The sequence below is a fragment of the Strigops habroptila genome, chromosome 8, assembly GCF_004027225.2.
Source record: "Strigops habroptila isolate Jane chromosome 8, bStrHab1.2.pri, whole genome shotgun sequence".
In the NCBI taxonomy this organism is placed as follows: domain Eukaryota; kingdom Metazoa; phylum Chordata; class Aves; order Psittaciformes; family Psittacidae; genus Strigops; species Strigops habroptila.
Genome location: NC_044284.2, coordinates 20,831,783 through 20,849,642, shown reverse-complemented (window position 1 = coordinate 20,849,642; position 17,860 = coordinate 20,831,783). Strand labels below are relative to the sequence as shown.

Sequence of the window (17,860 nt, the reverse complement as noted above, 5' to 3'; positions counted from 1 at the left end):
AGCCAATCAGGAGGTTGAGTTTGAGGCAGAATGGATAATCTCAAGGATTTTGGAAATTCTGGGCAGCGTACATTTTAGGTTTTAAATTTTTTTAACTCTATTAAAAAAAAAAAAAGAAAAAAGATTGCATTCCTTTTTAACACCATCTTTACGCAAAAGCTCAATCACCCTGACACATACAGCATTACCAAACTGCAACAGGCAACTGAAATTTTGCCAGGCTTAACTTCATTAGAATAACTAAAAAAAACCAGTTGGAGTAATTCCAATACACACAACAGAAACTTCCACTTTGCAATGGTGTACCCACATACACAATTTTAGTTAATGCTGATAGAACTGTATTTTATTTTACTCAAAACATTACAGAGTTTCCAACACTGTATCCTATCGAGGACAGATATTTTCTGTCTATGTTTAGCAATACATATCTGGAGACACATAGTAATAGCAGAATCATGAAATCCCTTTGGTAAGATCAAAGGTATATAGACATCAATGATGAAGATGAACAAGAGAACAGCTTTTAGAAGAATTTGTCCAATAGGCTTGAACTAGAGAAGTAGTTATTTGTGGATACAACTCTAAGCACATGGTAACTCTTTTAAATCAATGGAATTATCAAGAAGATTTAAATTTATGTGCTATAACATTTCACTAATTTTGGATGTGAAAAATATTCTGCCCCATACAATTGACTGATATAGGTGATAACAAATAAAGCTAAATAAACTTTATATTCAGTAATGAATTGTTTCCTCACCAAATACATCATATTACTTGAGGGAGGGTGTGTGTGGGGGGGAGATAGAATCAGAGTCAAGTCCTGATGCCAGCTATATCATTGGTGAAGTTCACACTAGTTTCAATTAAATATACCTTGATTCTATACATCGAACTTAGAAGACTAGAAACGCAGCATAAATAAAATACTCAGCTCAATGGAAAAGGAGAATTTCAAACTACTTTATACTGATCTACCTTTAGGATATGAAAGAACAGAACCTAGGTTCCTTTTGTCATAAGGGGATAAACTAGGGGAGAAAGGAAGATGTGGAGCAGGAAGAAGAGCTTGAGAAGTCAGCAAGACAAAAACATTCCAAACTATAAAAATTTTGGAAAAGGAAAACTTATCAGGGAACATCTGGCTTGAGAAGAAACAGCTAGCTCCTGAAGCTCACACCAAGACAAATCCTTCAAATTAGCTTTCAAGTAAATGGAATCTCACTGATAATATACAGCCTAATATTTCAGCTTTTCTACATGTCAATGTTTTTAATCAGTCCATTTTACCAATGACTACTAACAAGATGAAAGGATGAATACACTAAGTGAATTAAAGTGGGTAATACTAGACCCAGCATTCTTTTTGCTATTATTGTTAAGGAGCCATCTGCAAGAGAGCTCTGAAAGTGGGTTGATAATTCTTTTCCCACCAAAAGCACGCATGTAGAAGCACACAACTGCTTTATGCATAATTTATTTCAGAGGCTTAGCAATACCAGTCTCACTGATGAGCTATTGTGACGTACTACCTTTATTCTCCTTGGAGGCCAGTGTGTAATAGCAGCAACTAAGTACACACCTCCACATAAAAATCTAGAAATTCATCAAGTTAAATTCAGAAGTAACAAATCAAATAACTATGTATATAATTAAGCCATGACTGATATTTAGTACTTCCCTGCATATGACTAGCTGAAATAATGTAATTAACAATTTTCTCACATAATACACTGCAGAACAGAGAAGTCACCCTTAGTGTTTCATTTTGCTGCCCCTTTTTAAAGGTGTAGCGAATGTGATGCTTAAAAACCTCTTACTAAAGTGGAATTATATGACTGTAATGCAGAACTGGCTCTACCAGTGCCCTGGAACTCCGGACCCGCATTGATCTGACTGATGAGAGTTTTCACTGTTAATATCCCTTTGCATATCACAACATGACTACTAGTCATCTGTTAAGTTTAGTGAATGTCAAGTGAGCTGAAATGAGCCAGTGAGACATCATTTAACACAAATGTTAAACTCTAGCTTTAGACTGAAAAGCATTTGCAGTTGCTTAACTAGGTATCTTTTCCCAGCACTACATTTAAAATTTGTTTCCTTATTGTTTGGCACAGTACAGTGCAGCCTTCTCCAGTAATAATCCTGTTTGCTAGGATCAGATCATTTTACTTGCTGGTACTCCTGTTTAAACCATTTATGTAGACCCAGAGATTTTGGGAGGTTTTGTGGCAACTAACCATTACACACACACTTTATGGGAAGCATTAAGTGTGGGGGTACAATCTTTTTAGTTTAGGTATTTTCATATTACATTCTGTTAGGATGATGTCTATTCCATTGACACAATCCTCACAGAATTGTGAAAGCTTCAAGTACTGGGAAAATATTCACCAAGGAACACATGCTCCTCCAAAGTGTAATGAATACTGTTTGAACATATATAGGTTTAAATTATTTGACTTAAAAAAAAAAAAAGAAAAAAAAGGAGGGGGGGTAAAAGGACAAAACCCATGAATCCCCTTTCTCCTTACTCATTGCATTGGTTTCTATAATAAACCAGTCAATGGGGAAAGTTAACATTTAGAAAATTTTTATAAATATTCCCTTGCATTAACTTTATTCTAGCCTTAAACAGTATGGAACACAGAAACAGGTGGAAATTTTTTTCTCCTAACATTAAATTTCTCTCAGAAAACAATTCCCCACTATGAAAATTGTGGCTAGTTATTTAGATTTTCATTGAAAAAATATTTAATTTCAAAAAGAAAGACCTTATTTCAACAGCCAGAATTTTCAACTGTAGTTTAAATAACATTTCAAATTAAAACACTACACAATTTTCTCCTAGCATGACTAGCATATGGTTCTGCTATAAGGGATTTTTAAGCATCACTGTTGCTAAAAAGTTTTAAAAAAAAGAAAGAAAAAAGAAAAAAGAAAAAAAAAAAAAAGAAAAGTAATTTCCAGGACCAATTAAACAATGAAAAAATTTCTCCCATGAAATCATTATGACGGCTACATTCTTTAGTGCTGCTTTTTTATTATTATTTCATTTTTAAAAATCAGCATTTAAGATTCTGAAAATTTTGCCTTAGGGAACTGGATTCCAGGCATCTTAACTCTCATTGAAAAGTTATCAACTCAAGAAGTCCTGATATTGTAACACTGATCCTGGTAGTAAATACATTTCTGCGAGTTACTTCCACAGCTACTAGCCTCAAGAACAATAGAAATCTAGAAATACTGGAAAGCAAGAAACAAGTAACAAGAAAAAAAATACATACAGGCAACTATTTTTAATAGTAGTAGTTGTAGATGAGAAAAAAATAGTCACAGCAGGTTCCAAAAGAATGTATATTTTAACAAGGTGTCTCTCCAAATTACCCAACTGTTTAATTTCACATCATCAATAGTCTTAATTATATAAGCAAGTTTATGCATATAAAAAACATGGATAAATGCTTGCAGGACTTCTAGATTACATACAGAAATAAGACATGAGAAAAGTAGACTGTATTGTTATATATTTTCTTCCCTCACTTTTTCCCTCTCCTTTACCTGTTAGTTGTTGCTTACTAGATGGACATACATCATCTGCTGTTAGGTTTCTGGCTTGCCTGTTGCCCTTACCACAACTTACTGTTTCAATTTCTTCACTTTTCCCTACCTCCCATCATCAAACCAATATCCGGGATGAACTGTAATTTTAATCTGTCCCCCAAACAAGTTAACTAAGCAACAGTCAACGAGCTTACTGGAAAACACATTTTTATGGCATACAGGAACCACACATGTTCAAAGGTCAGGCAACTATCCAACAATCACTTTCATGACTATATATGGAAATTAGTCTTCAAGTAATCACACAGACTATTCGGTGTTATTACAACAACCATGCAAATGATAAGCCATAAGCACACCTTGATATCACATGAAACTGATTTGTACAGTTCAGAGGACCTCCATGTACCATCTAGGCTGCATTTCCTCTGACCACCGTATCAGCTTCTATAACATTCATATTTCACAGGTCATGAAGGCATCAAGAAATGCACTTAGTATAATCACTTGTGTCTACCTGCAAGAGACAGCTGAGATTTAACTGCAGTCATGCTAACCACATGGAGGGGGACATCTCATACATCCAGAGAGTGGATAAGCCCCAAGAAGAACAGTAATTCTACCTCAGAAATAAACAACAAGAGAGGGAATAAAAGTGCAATCCGTGTACTCTTGTGCCTGGGACCTGCTGGTACAAGGCAAAGTCACTCAGTGTCTTGAAATAAATATATTGACCTGCAGAGGCGTATGGTAAAGCAGCAATGAAAGCAAAGAAAGATAGAGGCTTGGGCGTGGAAGAATCATGCAGGCCTGGGTGTGGAAGAATCGTGCAACTCTACAGGGAGAGGACTGCCCAAGTGGGGAAAAGGAAGGGAAAAATAAAAAGAGAAAAATAAAAAGCAGTGAAAGGTGTAATGTCAGCTTTGGCAGAAATCTTAGCAGTGCCACATATACTGGATTTAATATTTCGCTCTACCTATCTGCATAAATTTCCCTGAGTTCTGCAAGCTGCAAGCTCTGCACACCTAAGACTCATTTCACCAATATGAATGCTGCACTGGAAAAAGAATATACAGAATGGTCTCAAGGCATACTATTTCCACTAGTAATGAGTCAGTCTCCCCAGCAGGATAATATACATGCTCCTCCTCCTGAGGGTCAGGAAACATAAAAGTATAAAATAATGCAATAAGGAAGAAACGGGGAGATGAATTAAGAGTTTATTGAGCTGCTTATCATGCATTCAAGAAAAGCAAGGCACGAATTCAGGTGTTTCAGTCGGCATTTCTTTGGACGGTTTGGGGAGTGGGAGGTTTTGAGAGCGCCGATAAAAATGTTTTTATGGGGAGAATCTACAAGACTTCTTATATCCTTGCAGCACAATGAAGTTGTTATTATGGGCAGTTTTGTAAGACCAAGACTTGATGGTACGGTCAGAAGGCAGAAGATGGGGCTTTGCTACTGGGAAGGGAAATAAGTCTCCTAACTTGACTCCCAGTGCAGACTGAGAAGCAGGAGATATCTGCAGTGAATTGCTACTTTTTTTTCCTTTTTTAAGTAAAAAAAAAAAAGAAAAAAAAAGAGGCCAGCCCCCCCCCCCCGAATTACATGCTTGGTAAATGCTTAGGGAAACTGCACCACAAGTTTATATAGCATTCTATCTATGACGAATGGAAGCACTTCTGCAATACCTATATTCATATGATCTCACTGGTAACTTGGGAGACTTCCAGGCAAAAGCACTTTGTGCACCCCACTTGTGGTTTAACAGCAACAGAAAAAAAAACCACCGTATGAGTCAATAAATTTATCATATTTCTTAGGACTGAAAGCTAAAGAATAATATAGCCTGCTCAAAACCTTCTAAAATCCCCAACAGCTATTTCACTATCTTAAGTTCATCAGGCATGACAGAGAAATTTTAACTCTACATCAAAATAGCAAGTTGTGCAATTTACACCTTTCTTAGCGTGATTGTTGTCTCAGGCTTGGAAATTTACACTCAGAATGCTGTCTTCAACAATAAATAGATTTAATTGAAATTGTGTAGAAAATTGTGTTCCAAATAACACTGATAACAAAACCCAGACATATTTGGTCTTCCTGGATTATTACTGTTCTACTTAACAAAACATGCAAAGCTACATGGTTTCTGCTTTCTCTCTAGGAATAATACTTGAAAGACTAATATTTATAAAGTCAGCTAATAGAAAGTATTGCAATATGTGTTGAAAAACAAACTAAAATAAAACTCAGTTATGTTTTATGAAGTTTCTCAAAGTATTCCAGGTCCTTCCCACATTAGCAACCTTTGAAAGGTCAGCAGAATTTTTAATGAAATGGTATACATATTTTGCAGGACGAAAATAATAATCTATAAACGAAAAATTAGTAACAGGTTGCCCAAAAGCATCCACCTGAAATGAATCAGTAACTGAAATGCACGCACCCCCCACTGCGTTTTACATGCAAGAGATACAGCCTCAGCATAGTGGAAACAGGCAACAGAATTAAAAGCCTCCGAGAGGATTTTATTTCAGCCTTCAGAACAATGTTAACACAAAGTTTATAAACATGTGCAGAAAGAGCTATACATCCTAATTAGAAAAGCAAAGCTCCGATTCCAGTTTCCGCTCATATACTCTCCCTACTACTTCTATTTATACACAACTCCCTTATTTCATCCTTTCACACTCTGAACTCCTGCAGACCTACTACACAGGTAGGGCCACACGCGCGGGTCATCAGCTTATGTTCACCAGCACATCCCAGGACCGATGCTAAAACACACCTTCCGCACTAGCACCAGGCAGCACATAACTCTCCACGCACAGTATAACGTTGAAATAGTCTTTTCCTAAAAATTTCCGGTACTTTATGCACTTAAGGACGCTCACACCCTCAAGGGAACATACACAGAAAGCAACATACGCCGCTAAAACTTAAAAACAAACAAACAAACAAAAAAAAATCAACCAAAAAAACCCCAGCAACATTTTAAGTATTGCTTAAGTACACTCCTCACCATTACCTATAGGGAGTAGCGCCGAGCCGGTAGGCTCCGAACCTCACACCCGCCCTCCCGCCAGCTAAGAAATGGGCTCACCCCTTCCTTCCACCCCGCTCCCCCGTGCGCGATGAAGGGGTAGCACCGAGAACCAGCCACCAGCGCCCCAAACGATCGATGACTCACTCCGTCCGCCCGCCCCTACCTGCCCGACCGCCGCCTGCCTCAGTGCCGCGCCACCCGCCGGGACCCGCCGCCACCTGCCGCCGGCGGGGCGGGACGAGCAGACGGGCAGCGCCGGCGGCCAATGGCAGGGCGGGTGGTGGCAGGGGCGGGCCGGGCACAGGCGGGTCACTTGGGGTCGTTTTGTGCCGCCCGTGGGACGCGTGTAGCAGCAGGCGCAGCCGGATGCTGCTGAGCTCGGGGCTGTGTGCTGCCTGCGAGGCCGCAGGGAGCCGGGGCATCCTGAGGAGAGTGCGGTCATGGCCGGCCCGGGGGGGCAGTGAGCTGCAGCGAGCCCTGTGGCGGGGCTTTCTTATCCCGCACCGAAGTTTTCTTCTCGCCACCCCTCAGCTCGGGGCCGCTCCCCACCCTCGCTTTAAGCAGCCCTGAACACGGCGGCAGTTCTCCCCTCGGTTGTGTGCTGCGAGTCCCCCGGAGTCGTAGTCCGTGCTCTGGCTGGCGCTCCCGGCAGCCCCTCGGTGCCGCGGCTCGGCAGGGTGTGCTTGGCCGCTGTTGGGTTGACACCGGTCTGTGCACCGCCCCGCGGAGGAGACCCTTGCCGCGGCAGCGAGGGCTGCATGGGAGGCCGCTAGAAGCCGAGCACGGAGCCACCGTGACCGCCCTCTCGCTGGTGACGAAGCGGTTAAACCGGGGCCGCGCCGCGGGACCGCGCACCGCCCTCTCGACATCGGATGAGGTTTGGGTCCCGCCGGACGCCGTCGTGCAGTTCCCGCCTCGGCGGCGCGCCGCCCGTTTCAAAGCAGGAGCCATGGCCGAGCAGGGCCTGGAGATGGCCTCCATGATCCCGGCGCTGCGGGAGCTGGCCAGGTAGGGCGGACCCAGCTCCCGCCTCGCAGGGCTTACGGCGTGGCGGGGTTGCGCTGTGCTGGGGAAAGCGCCCCCGGCCTCGGCATCAGTGCGTGGCGCAGAGAGAGGGAAAGAGTAGGTTCCTTCCGCATGGCTGTGCGAGGACTCCCGGGGCTGGGTCTGCGCCTCCCCCTCATTCTGGTCGCCGTCTCCTCCTGCCACCTGCCCGGGTGGTTCCCTCCCTCACGGATGGTGCTGGTAGATCCTGATGGGAGGGCCGTGTTGGCCTGCATGGCGCCCAGCCTGCTGGGAGCCTCTCTTGTTTGCAGTGTGGTTTCACTGAGGATTAAACGACCTTGACAAATGCTTGGCTCTAAAGTTTTGGTGGCAACATCAAGACGGCAGCTTTGCTTTGTAGTAGGCAGCTAGCTGACTTGGAGATGCAATTGTATGTTGAAAATCTGACCTGACGAGCTAGCTGCTATCTTAGTCGCATGAGCAGTTGCTGTTGACACCTTTTGTCCGGGATATTGGTAGCTAAGCAGTTGAATAATTTTAATTAAAGTTAATTCCGAAAGTGAAATGCGTTCTTAATTTTATTTCTTTCTGCACCAAAGCTGATTTGTTGTTTGGTAGTAGTATGTGGATAAATCCCTCAGTCTGCCCTCTGGATTTAATATATATCAAACATAATTGTGTAACAAAATTAAATTATCTTCATCACTTCATAAAACTTTGTACTTCTGAAGAATAAGGAGAAGGAGGAAGAGGCAATACACTGGTTACTAAAACAAATTTGCATTTATTTTTGAAGACTTCTTGATTAAAGTGTTTAACATTTTGTGGTTGAGATAGACTTCAAATAATTATTTAGTAATCTTAAATGGATAATGTCAACATAATGTGCTTTTAATTTTAGTGCTAGTCCAGAAGAATACAATACGGTTGTGCAGAAACCAAGACAAATACTCTGCCAGTTCATTGACAGAATTCTTACAGATGTAGATGTTGGTAAGCATTACATCACTGTCTTTTAATATAATCATCTGCTTTATAGTTTAAGTAATTCCTGCCAAAAAAAGTTACAAGTTTCATTTCAACAAAGATTTAGTAGTTGAATGCAATACTACTTACGACTTATTTTTAATAATTTCCATGATGAAGAATTTGCTATTAAGATGTGAAGTAACTTAAGGCAAAGAAAATAAAGAAAAAAAAAGAGTGGGGATATGTAGCACAGGGTTGTGTGAATATAAATGCTCCCAACACTGAAAATCAGGAGTAATCTGATTGTTCATTGAGTAATACAGCTTGCAAGTTTTAATACTTACAGGGTCTTTGAGAATTGAAATACTTTCACATAAACAGCTTTATTCTCAATTTTACTGTTCTAGCCAAGCCTTATTTTGGTATTCCTTAAATCATGATCAGGTTCCAATTATTAGAGTAGTTTAACAACAATTTAGTAATTATGAAATACATATACTACAAAATTACCATTTGTAGTTATCTGTACATTTGCATAAGGGAGAATCAGAGTAAGGGTAACTTACTGTTTCCCAGGTATAATTTTATGTAGGTGTCTCAGTAAGATGTTTTGTCTAGTGAATTGATCAATTTCAGTATCACACACATGTTACCCTATAGATAGTGTTTGTTAATTCTCTTATGGTACTGAAAGGGAAGGCTATTAAAATAAAAAGGCAATCTGCTTTAAATACCGCTTTTGAATGCGTAAGTGTTGTATTTTATCATTACCTTGTAACTTTTCTGGTTAATCCCTATCTGAATCTGAAATAGTTTTCTTATTGTGGTAACTAACCATATGGAATTTGGAAAAATCCATACGTGCTTCAGTGGAGCTATACAGCAGCGTTAGATATGCTTAGTATTTTACCAAAGTTTCTGATTGAGTAAGCTGAACTTACAATTTTAAAATTTATATTTCTTGGAGATTTGGAACAATTTAAGGGTGTTTTTTCTACCAAGATCATAAACCTATGGAAAATTGAATAAACGTAAAATTATAACTATTTGCTATTCTTCACTTATCAAACAGTTGGATATAATAATTACTAAATGTTATTGCATTTAGTGTTAATAGCATTTAAGCTGAGTAATTTATATGCATACAGTTTGGTGTCACATAGAAGGTTTACAATATGCACAAAATCATCCTCGTGGATTAATAAAGCACACTACTAATGGATAATTATACAGGTTTGATACCATATCATAGTATTTTATACTAAAAATGTCTTTTTTCTCTTTAGGTGTGAACAAACTTTGTAAGGTTAATTTATTGCAATGCTAATATGGAAATGTGTCTCTTTTTTTTTTTCTTAAGTTGCTTTGGAACTGATTAAGAAATTAGATTCACAGCCCAGTTCTGTAATGTTGCTTGACTTTATTCAACATATCATGAAATCTTCCCCACTTATGTTTGTAAATGTGGATGGAAATCAGGAGGAAACCGAATGCAGTTGCATTGGTGAGTTTGTTGAAAATGTTTATGTTCAAGCTTGAAAATTTCAGGACTTAAATTTTCTGACAGTAGGATCATGCAAAAGAACAAAAATGGGAAAGAGGCAGATTCATAAGTTGTGTTACATATTTATAAGTAAGTTAATATTATGATAGACTTTTAATATTGTGAATTGATTTGCACTTGTGAAAATGGAAATTCATCTGGAGAGAGTTTCACCTTATTCGTTACCATTGCTTAGTGTGACTACTTGGTTCATATTGATGAGGTATTCTGTACACACGTTTATTGACCAAGGTTGTTAGGTTTTTCTGATAGAGGAAAATGTCTGAAACTATCCAGTGTATATTGTCTGTCAAGGTTTTTGTTTGGTTGGTTTTTCCCCCTGCCCTGCATCCCTCCCCATTTTCCTCTTTTTCAAAAAGATCTGCTGAAGAAATGTCGCAGTGAGGCTCTATGTTTACTAGACCTACAGTAATTTATCTCAAGGAATTTTCTTTTGTTTTACTGATCAACAACCTGCTCTCGGGGAGGTGCTCATAATAGGAGGGTTGGGATTTTGTCTTAGTAATTTTCTGTTCACTGTTTCTTTTTTATTGTCCTAGAATTTAGCAACTGGATCATAACAAGGCTTCTCCGAATTGCTGCAACTCCAAACTGCAACACGTTGCACAAGAACATTTGTGATGTCATTTGCTCTTTACTTTTTCTGTTTAAAATGAAGAGTTGCTCCATTTTTGAAGCACTAACAAAAGACTTGCTGCAGCTTTTCCAAGACTTAATCTTCTTGCATGAGAGAGATGCACAGAAGCACCTTTGGGGAGATGGACTGGTCTGGCCAGTGACTGTGAAGAGATTTTCAAGCAATGCAAGTGACAATGTGGGATATTTAAGATTGGCACCATTACAGCTGATGGGTATGCCCAATGTAGAATGTTTGGAAATTATATTAATGTCTATTCTGATGGATATTGTTGCAGATGTGTTTTTTGTAAGACAAGATATTATTCTCTGGGGGATAGGCTGCTCCCTGTTGGAATATGGCAGTCCAAAGGTTAAAGTTTTGGCAGTGAAGTTCTTAGTAAAATTAATTCACTTAGGAGGACCTCCAGAACAGCTGGCTAGTGTTTTCTTCACAGTCTTTTTTGAAATTCTACAGTCAGCACTTGAAATGGATGCTGACAAATCAGAACTCTTTGGAGAACCACTCTTACTGTTGGTGCGGACATTGTTGCCTTTTGAAGCAGATTCTTACAAAAATATTGAACCTGTCTACTTGAATGTGCTACTAGAGAAGCTCTGTGCATTGTTTGAAGATAATGTGTTTAGGTGCCTTCAGTCTGAAAAGCTGAAAGCTGCTTTTTGCCATATACTGCAGTATTTCCTGGAATTTGTTCCAACTGGCTATGAATCTGCCTTACAAGTAAGAAAAGTCCGTATCAGTACCATATGCAGAATTTTTGTGGGTGTGCTTGGAACTCAGGAAGACCAAGAGGTAGGTTAATTTTCAAAACTGTAGTTATTATGTAAATAGATCGTGCAAAACCCTGCATCTGTGCAAAGAAGCAAATAAAGGAAATACTATTTTTAGTTGCAGAATTAGATTCATACTCTTTGTTTCTCAGCTGTTTTGCATATTTGCACAGGTCAGAATGTCCAACAGAATTAGTTGGTTGTCGCTGGAGCCTGTGTTTTTCAGATGTATCAAACTATTGAGAAGCTGTGCAGGCTTCTGTCTGTAATCATAGTATAAAATGGGGGTAAGGAACAGAGTATACTCACATAATGGCAGCTTTACATTTCCTTCTGAGCTGCTCTTGCTTTCTAGCCATATACTTCTAGTCATACTTGTTGAGGACAGAAAGAAAGGCTTGAATTAAAACAGTCATAGAATAGTTTTGGTTGGAAGGGACCTTTAAAGGTCATCTATTCCAACCCCACTGCAGTGAGCTGGGACATCTTCAGCTAAATCAGGTTGCTCAGAGCCCTGTCTAACCTGACCTTGAATGTTTCCAGGAATGGGGTCATCTACCACCTCTTTGGGCAACCTGTGACAGTCTGTCATCACCATCATAAAAAAATTCTTCCTTATGTCCAATCTAAATCTACCCTCTTTTATTTAAAAACCCTAATGAACACCTAATAATGAGGTGTTGATATGCTGAGTAGTCCCTCTATCCTGTACACCCACATGCGTATCATATCTGTTGTCTCTTAAACTTGGTGTGTCTGTCTTGATGGCTTTGGTAGCAAGGTATTATGGAAAGAATAGTGGAGTAGCTGTACAAGCTGCATCCTGTCTAGTAGGAACCCAGGAAAATTCATGGCTTATGAGAGTTTACATCTTGTAATTAAGATTTTTAAACAAAGGTTTTATGAACTTTGCCGTAATATTTTAAATTTTATATATTAAGATAGAAACGATAATATCATGTCTTCAAGAAGTAAGACACAGAAGTAAGACGTCATGATACCTCTGTTGTTTGTCCATCCCAGTATCTGGTCAGTCCACTTTATACAGCTCTAAAAATGCAAGCGGAAGAAATCTTTCAGGAGCTGCATCAGAACCAACTAGATACTTCTGATACTGATGGGTGGAGCAGCAGCAGTGATGAAGTTCCAGAGAAAAGACGACGACTAAGCCTGTCAACAAAACATCCAAAGAAGTCATCTACACCAGTCATGTATGACACTCAATAATTACTTTTATAGTAATTTAGCTAGTGAATAATAACAAATGACAACTATTTTGAGGCAGTTTCTTCTTAACAGCTACATTGAAAGATCTTCTGGGGAAAGAGTTAAATGATATTTTGAAGGATCAGAATCTACAGATTATTTTTAAGCCAGCCTTCAGTTAACGAGACTGTATTTTTAATGTATTCACTACAAATTACTTCCATTTTTACCCACTTAAGAACAACTGAGAGAATACATACAGAGTTGTGTATGTGGCTATGCTGTGGCACTGAATGTGCTTAAGGCAGGTCTAGTTAAGTCAGGTTGTTCTCAGATGAACAAAGCCAGTTCTTTTAGCCTCTGCTTGTACTTCAGCTCTCTGATTATCTTGGACTTACACCAGCGTGTTGATCTATTTGTTGTACCTGGGCACTCAAAAGTGGCTCTGGCGTGCTGTACTCCAGGTGTGGGCTCGTGGTCAGAGTTCAGCCCAGATGTGTAGTTGACATTCTCTGCAGCAAGGTCACACTATTTTTATAGTCAACTCTTTCACAAGTCCACCAGGTAATTTTCTCCAAAGCTGCTTGCTGTCCAGGTCAGCCTGTTCTGTTGCACAGGGGTTTTTTGAGCCAGTTGCAGGACTTTGCCTATTTCTCTATTGACCTTCATGAGGTTCTTGCCAGCCTTGATTTCCAGCCAGCTGAGGCCCTCCAACTAAGAGCCCTCAGCTCTTCTATCCACAGATCTACCTGTCTCTTTGTAGAAAGAAATCAAGTTAGTGTGGAATGATTTGCCTTGGTAAATATATTCTGGCTGTTTCCAGTCACCTTGTTCCACGTGGCTAGAAATGAGTTCAAGAAACACTTGTTTTCATAACTAACCTTCCTAGGGTCTGTGGTTAGTCTGGCAGGCCTGTAGTTCCTTGGATCCTCTTCTTTGCCTTTCCTGAAGATGGGTGCAGCATTTGCCTTTTTATAGTCATCAGGAACCACCCTGGTCACCGTGACATTCCAAGGACTGTAGAGTTATATCTCTGTAGCCTTTCAGATAAGTCTGATTTGCATCATACTTAAATTCAGAGTTAGTACCTTGTTCTCCCAAAGAGCACATTAAAGCTAAAGCTTCATTTGGTATTTTCCTAATCCTGTATCCAACATAGATTATCTCTGGGTTTGCTATGATAATTTATATTTTTGGGGGGGGGGGGAGTATATGTTGGAAAATAAATAATATGGTCAAATTACAGACTTAGCCCTGTAAACATGAAATTGAAGAGCACTCTATGGAATGCCGTCATGAAGAAAGCTGCATCCTTAATATTTATCGTCGAGAAAGAAACTCCGACAGCAGATATTCTTCAGACTGTAGAAGGGATTGCTGTAATTCTGCGACTGGCTGCTTTGTGCATAGTTCATTGTTCTCCCTCAACAAATTCAAACAGGTAAAGGTACCAAGGTGAAACCATGAGATCAATAGTTTCTTGTAACTGTTGTTATGACTTGTGTAGATTACTTCAATGCTTGTGTATGTATCAGGACAAGTACTGGTTAACTCCTGTATGTTTTGAAATACATTTATATATATTTACTATAAAAATGTTGTTACAAGCAATACAACATTAAATGTTCATAGTCTGTTACACTGATTCAAATCATTTCTATTTTTAACAGCATAGATCATAAAGTAACTCATCTGTGTAACCTTGATACATTGAAGAATGCTCCGAGCTCCTCAGATTCAGTGGTGAATATTCAGTTCACGTGGATTTCCTCTGATTTTATCACAAGAGCAGTGAAAGTCTGCAGAAACCTGTTAGAGGCTGCTACACAGATTGTTAACCTAGAACAGGTGATTGACAGAATGGTGAAAATCTTTGATGCTTTGCTATATGCACAAGGTGAGAAATCCTTTAAATTACCATGTCTTTTATTGGATTTGTGAACTAGAAATGCATTTGACTAAATTCGTCTGTTTGTAGTAGAGGTACTGAAATTCTAGATCTTGTGCTGGAACTCCAATCCCAGTAAAAAATTAATGAAATAATCATGAAAAAACTTTATCCCCCATTTAGAGAGCTTCTCTTGCATTCCCTTTTGAACATGATTTACTAGTCTTTGTTCTTCTATTGATCCTTATCTGAATAAGAGACTTCATGGGGATAATGAATATGTGTAAGAAAGAAACGAACTATTAGCATTTCCTTTTTAAAACACTACAAGCAGCATGCCTTACTATCTCTGTTTCGCTCTGAGATTTCAAAGCTTCGGACATGCAAATGTGGCATGCAGGAAGTGTACCAAAAATTTTAACTACTTGCATGATTTTTTAAAAGTAGCTGGTATGACAGAGGACACTTTACCAAGACTAAAGTGTTACGAGTTCAGCTTACTAGCCATCCCAAAGTCCATTTGAGAGTCTTCATACAAATCCAGACATAGTGAAGTTACATTCATTCTGCTGCTCAGGTATTACTTGCTGTCAACTGTGTAATGAAATATCTCGATTATTTCAATGAAGCACTACATCATTTATTATTATATGTGTAAAATGTAGGATATCAACATGTGGGAATAGAGATACTAACTTTTTGTTGATAGAAAAAATAATATTTTGGAGCAAATTAAGAACATAAAATGGGCATCTATCTTATGAACTATACAGAGCTGTGAAAGTATTTTTTTTTTTTTTTTTTTTTGTTCCTCCTCTAGTGAAAATTCCACTGAGTGATCAGATTCTTGATAATTTATGTGGGTTGCTGTCTCTGCCCTGGATTTACAGCCATCCTGATGATTCTTCTTTTAAGCCATCTGCTTTTGGGTTTGATCCTCTACTTTTGAGTCAAAAAACTGCACAGAGTTTCTGTGAGTATGTTAAAGTATATAAAGCGTAATTTTGCTTTAGAACAATCATTCCAGAGAGATAATATTTTCTTCACCCTCTTATAATGATTGATGATATTAAAAGTTAAAATCAAGTAATTATATGCTTTATTTTGATTTTTTGGTTTTGTTTTCTTTTTTCGCTTTAGCACCCAAAACTCAGTCACATTGTGTGTTCCTTCTATCTCTCTTCCCAAGAAATATTTGGCTGGATTGGAGAAAATCCATTTATCACTGGGCACTACAAAGTCCCCATGAAGTAATTCGGGCTAGTTGTGTTAAAGGATTCTCTCTCCTGCTTCATCCAACAAGTGTACAGCCCTGCAGTATGATTCCTAAAGCTCTTTTGTATGTATTAATGCTGTTTTTTCATCTTCATGCAAGAAGAAAAGCAGGCAAATGAGAAATGTAGTATAAGCATACAAATGTTTATTTCTATTTCATCCAGAATTTGCTAGATATCAATTTCAGAATTCATAAGATATCAACAGGATAGGTTTAAGTGATGGTGTCTGTATGATAGAATAGTGTTTGTTTACCATGTCAGCATACAAATTACTTAAATACTTGAAGATCCCAATTTAAATTAAGGAGGGGAAAGGAGGTATCTTTGTCAGTTAAATGTATGTGATATTTGTCCAAATGTATCTTAAAAGCTTTCAAATTTCTCTGCTTTTTGTATATATGCTTTGGTGTCTTCCGTCATATTGTGTCTGGTCTTCAGTTTCTTTATAACATGCAGGACTCACTGTGCCCAGTGCTACATCAAACATTTAATAGAACTTGAGGGTAATCTGATAAGGAAAAATATAATTTAGCGAGACAGGTCCTTAAATTGTCCTGATAGTACTTTCAGTATAGTTAGAGAATTCAAACAATGTAGAGATAGAAATTTTTATGTGAATGATCTATTAAAATAGTTTGATTTTTGTTTCCATTTCAGGAATCAAATCAAAGATGAGTCTGAGCTAGTCAAGGAGGCTTGTGCTGGCATAGTTGGGAAACTGTCTTGCTGTCTTTCTGGTACATTCAGTGTACGACCTTCCTTAGTAGACTCTGCTATTAGGCAGGTTACTTATGATATTTTATGTAGCAGCCTTTCTGTGAGTTCTGCTCATGAAAAGACTTGTTCTGTGCAAGCTGGTGTTTTCAAGCCGTTTCTTACTCTCCTCGAGAACAAAGTATCCAGTTCAGTAAAGCTAGGTACGTGACTTTATTAACTTTTTGCGCTTCTGCATGCAGTACTGAGTCACTACTTCTGTACCTTTCTCTATTCCTCTTTTTCTATGTAGGTTTTTTTTTTTTTAATACCTATAATGGTGCTTGAAATGTATTTCAGTTGATATCACTGCTAACGTTTGTGGTCATTGATATTCTTTTTAAACTACCTTGGCTTAATTTTGGTTTATGTGCATATCTAGGAATGCTTGATAAAATCTGAATTTTAAACAGCTTGTCTGGTTCAACAATATTTACTCTTTTGATAAAAAAAGTATAGGGTGCTTTATGGCTTACTTGCATCACTGTTTTGTGAATCAATACTTTTTTTTTATTTTAGCATTAAAAATACTTTTTCCTATCCACTAGCATTTATAGAAAACATACCTCATCTTTGCAAGCATCTGAATTTTAACACTGATGAGTCCAGTGTGAAAGTTCTTGTTGGGTCTTTATTAAATCTAATGGAAGATCCAGACAAAGATGTAAGATTGGCTTTCAGTGACTGCATAAAGAACATATTAGAATCCTTGGACTCTGAAGAAGGATTCATAAAAGAGGTGAGTTCTTCATATTTATTTTTGGTTGTTTTTCCTAACTTAATATGGGTTTGTTTCACCGATGTCAGACTCTAAAGTTATTTGTTTTGGTTTGGTTTTTCTGTGTTCCAGCTGTTTGTTTCAAGAATGAAAGAAGCCTATACAAATGCCAAAATATCACGAAATAATGAGCTTAAAGATACCTTGATTCTCACAACAGGAGATATTGGAAGGTATTTTGGATAGTATCTTGAAAATTGAAAAGTCGTGCCAGTTTGTGATGCAAAGTAACTTTTGTCAAGTGTAAATGTAAGATTAAATTACTTATTTCAAAGTCAGCATTTGTCCAGAGTCCTTTTCAACTGTCCTAAGCTGTTTATTCATATGGAACAACATTCTTCTTCCCTGTCATAGGCAGTACAGATAAGCTATGCACATAAAATAAGTCACTTTG

At 38.4% G+C, this 17,860-nt stretch overlaps 2 protein-coding genes across 7 annotated transcripts in view; one reads left to right on the top strand and one right to left on the bottom strand.

The window, feature by feature from the left end:
* Window positions 1-6,862, bottom strand: part of PLS1 (plastin 1) — a 46,843-nt gene extending 39,981 nt beyond the window's left edge. For 3 of the 4 annotated variants that reach the window (XR_003992499.1, XM_030493683.1, XM_030493686.1), the window contains exon 1: window positions 6,783-6,862. The gene's annotated coding sequence lies outside the window, so the exon portion shown is untranslated. Of the gene's footprint in view, window positions 1-6,676; window positions 6,705-6,782 lie in introns of those variants that run through there. The other variant, XM_030493684.1, reaches the window with a different exon arrangement.
* A 567-nt stretch (window positions 6,863-7,429) lies between these two features.
* The window catches only part of ATR (ATR serine/threonine kinase), a 42,853-nt gene continuing 32,422 nt past the window's right edge, over window positions 7,430-17,860 (top strand). For all 3 annotated transcript variants that reach the window (XR_004389945.1, XR_003992498.1, XM_030493681.2), the window contains exons 1-12: window positions 7,430-7,627; window positions 8,526-8,617; window positions 9,954-10,097; window positions 10,697-11,586; window positions 12,588-12,775; window positions 14,017-14,211; window positions 14,441-14,667; window positions 15,479-15,631; window positions 15,799-15,997; window positions 16,593-16,852; window positions 17,237-17,427; window positions 17,539-17,639. Coding sequence is in view for 1 of the 3 variants with exons in the window: in XM_030493681.2 (XP_030349541.1) it covers window positions 7,569-7,627; window positions 8,526-8,617; window positions 9,954-10,097; window positions 10,697-11,586; window positions 12,588-12,775; window positions 14,017-14,211; window positions 14,441-14,667; window positions 15,479-15,631; window positions 15,799-15,997; window positions 16,593-16,852; window positions 17,237-17,427; window positions 17,539-17,639 (2,699 nt within the window). In the remaining 2 variants the exon portion in view is untranslated. The remainder of the gene's footprint in view (window positions 7,628-8,525; window positions 8,618-9,953; window positions 10,098-10,696; window positions 11,587-12,587; window positions 12,776-14,016; window positions 14,212-14,440; window positions 14,668-15,478; window positions 15,632-15,798; window positions 15,998-16,592; window positions 16,853-17,236; window positions 17,428-17,538; window positions 17,640-17,860) is intronic.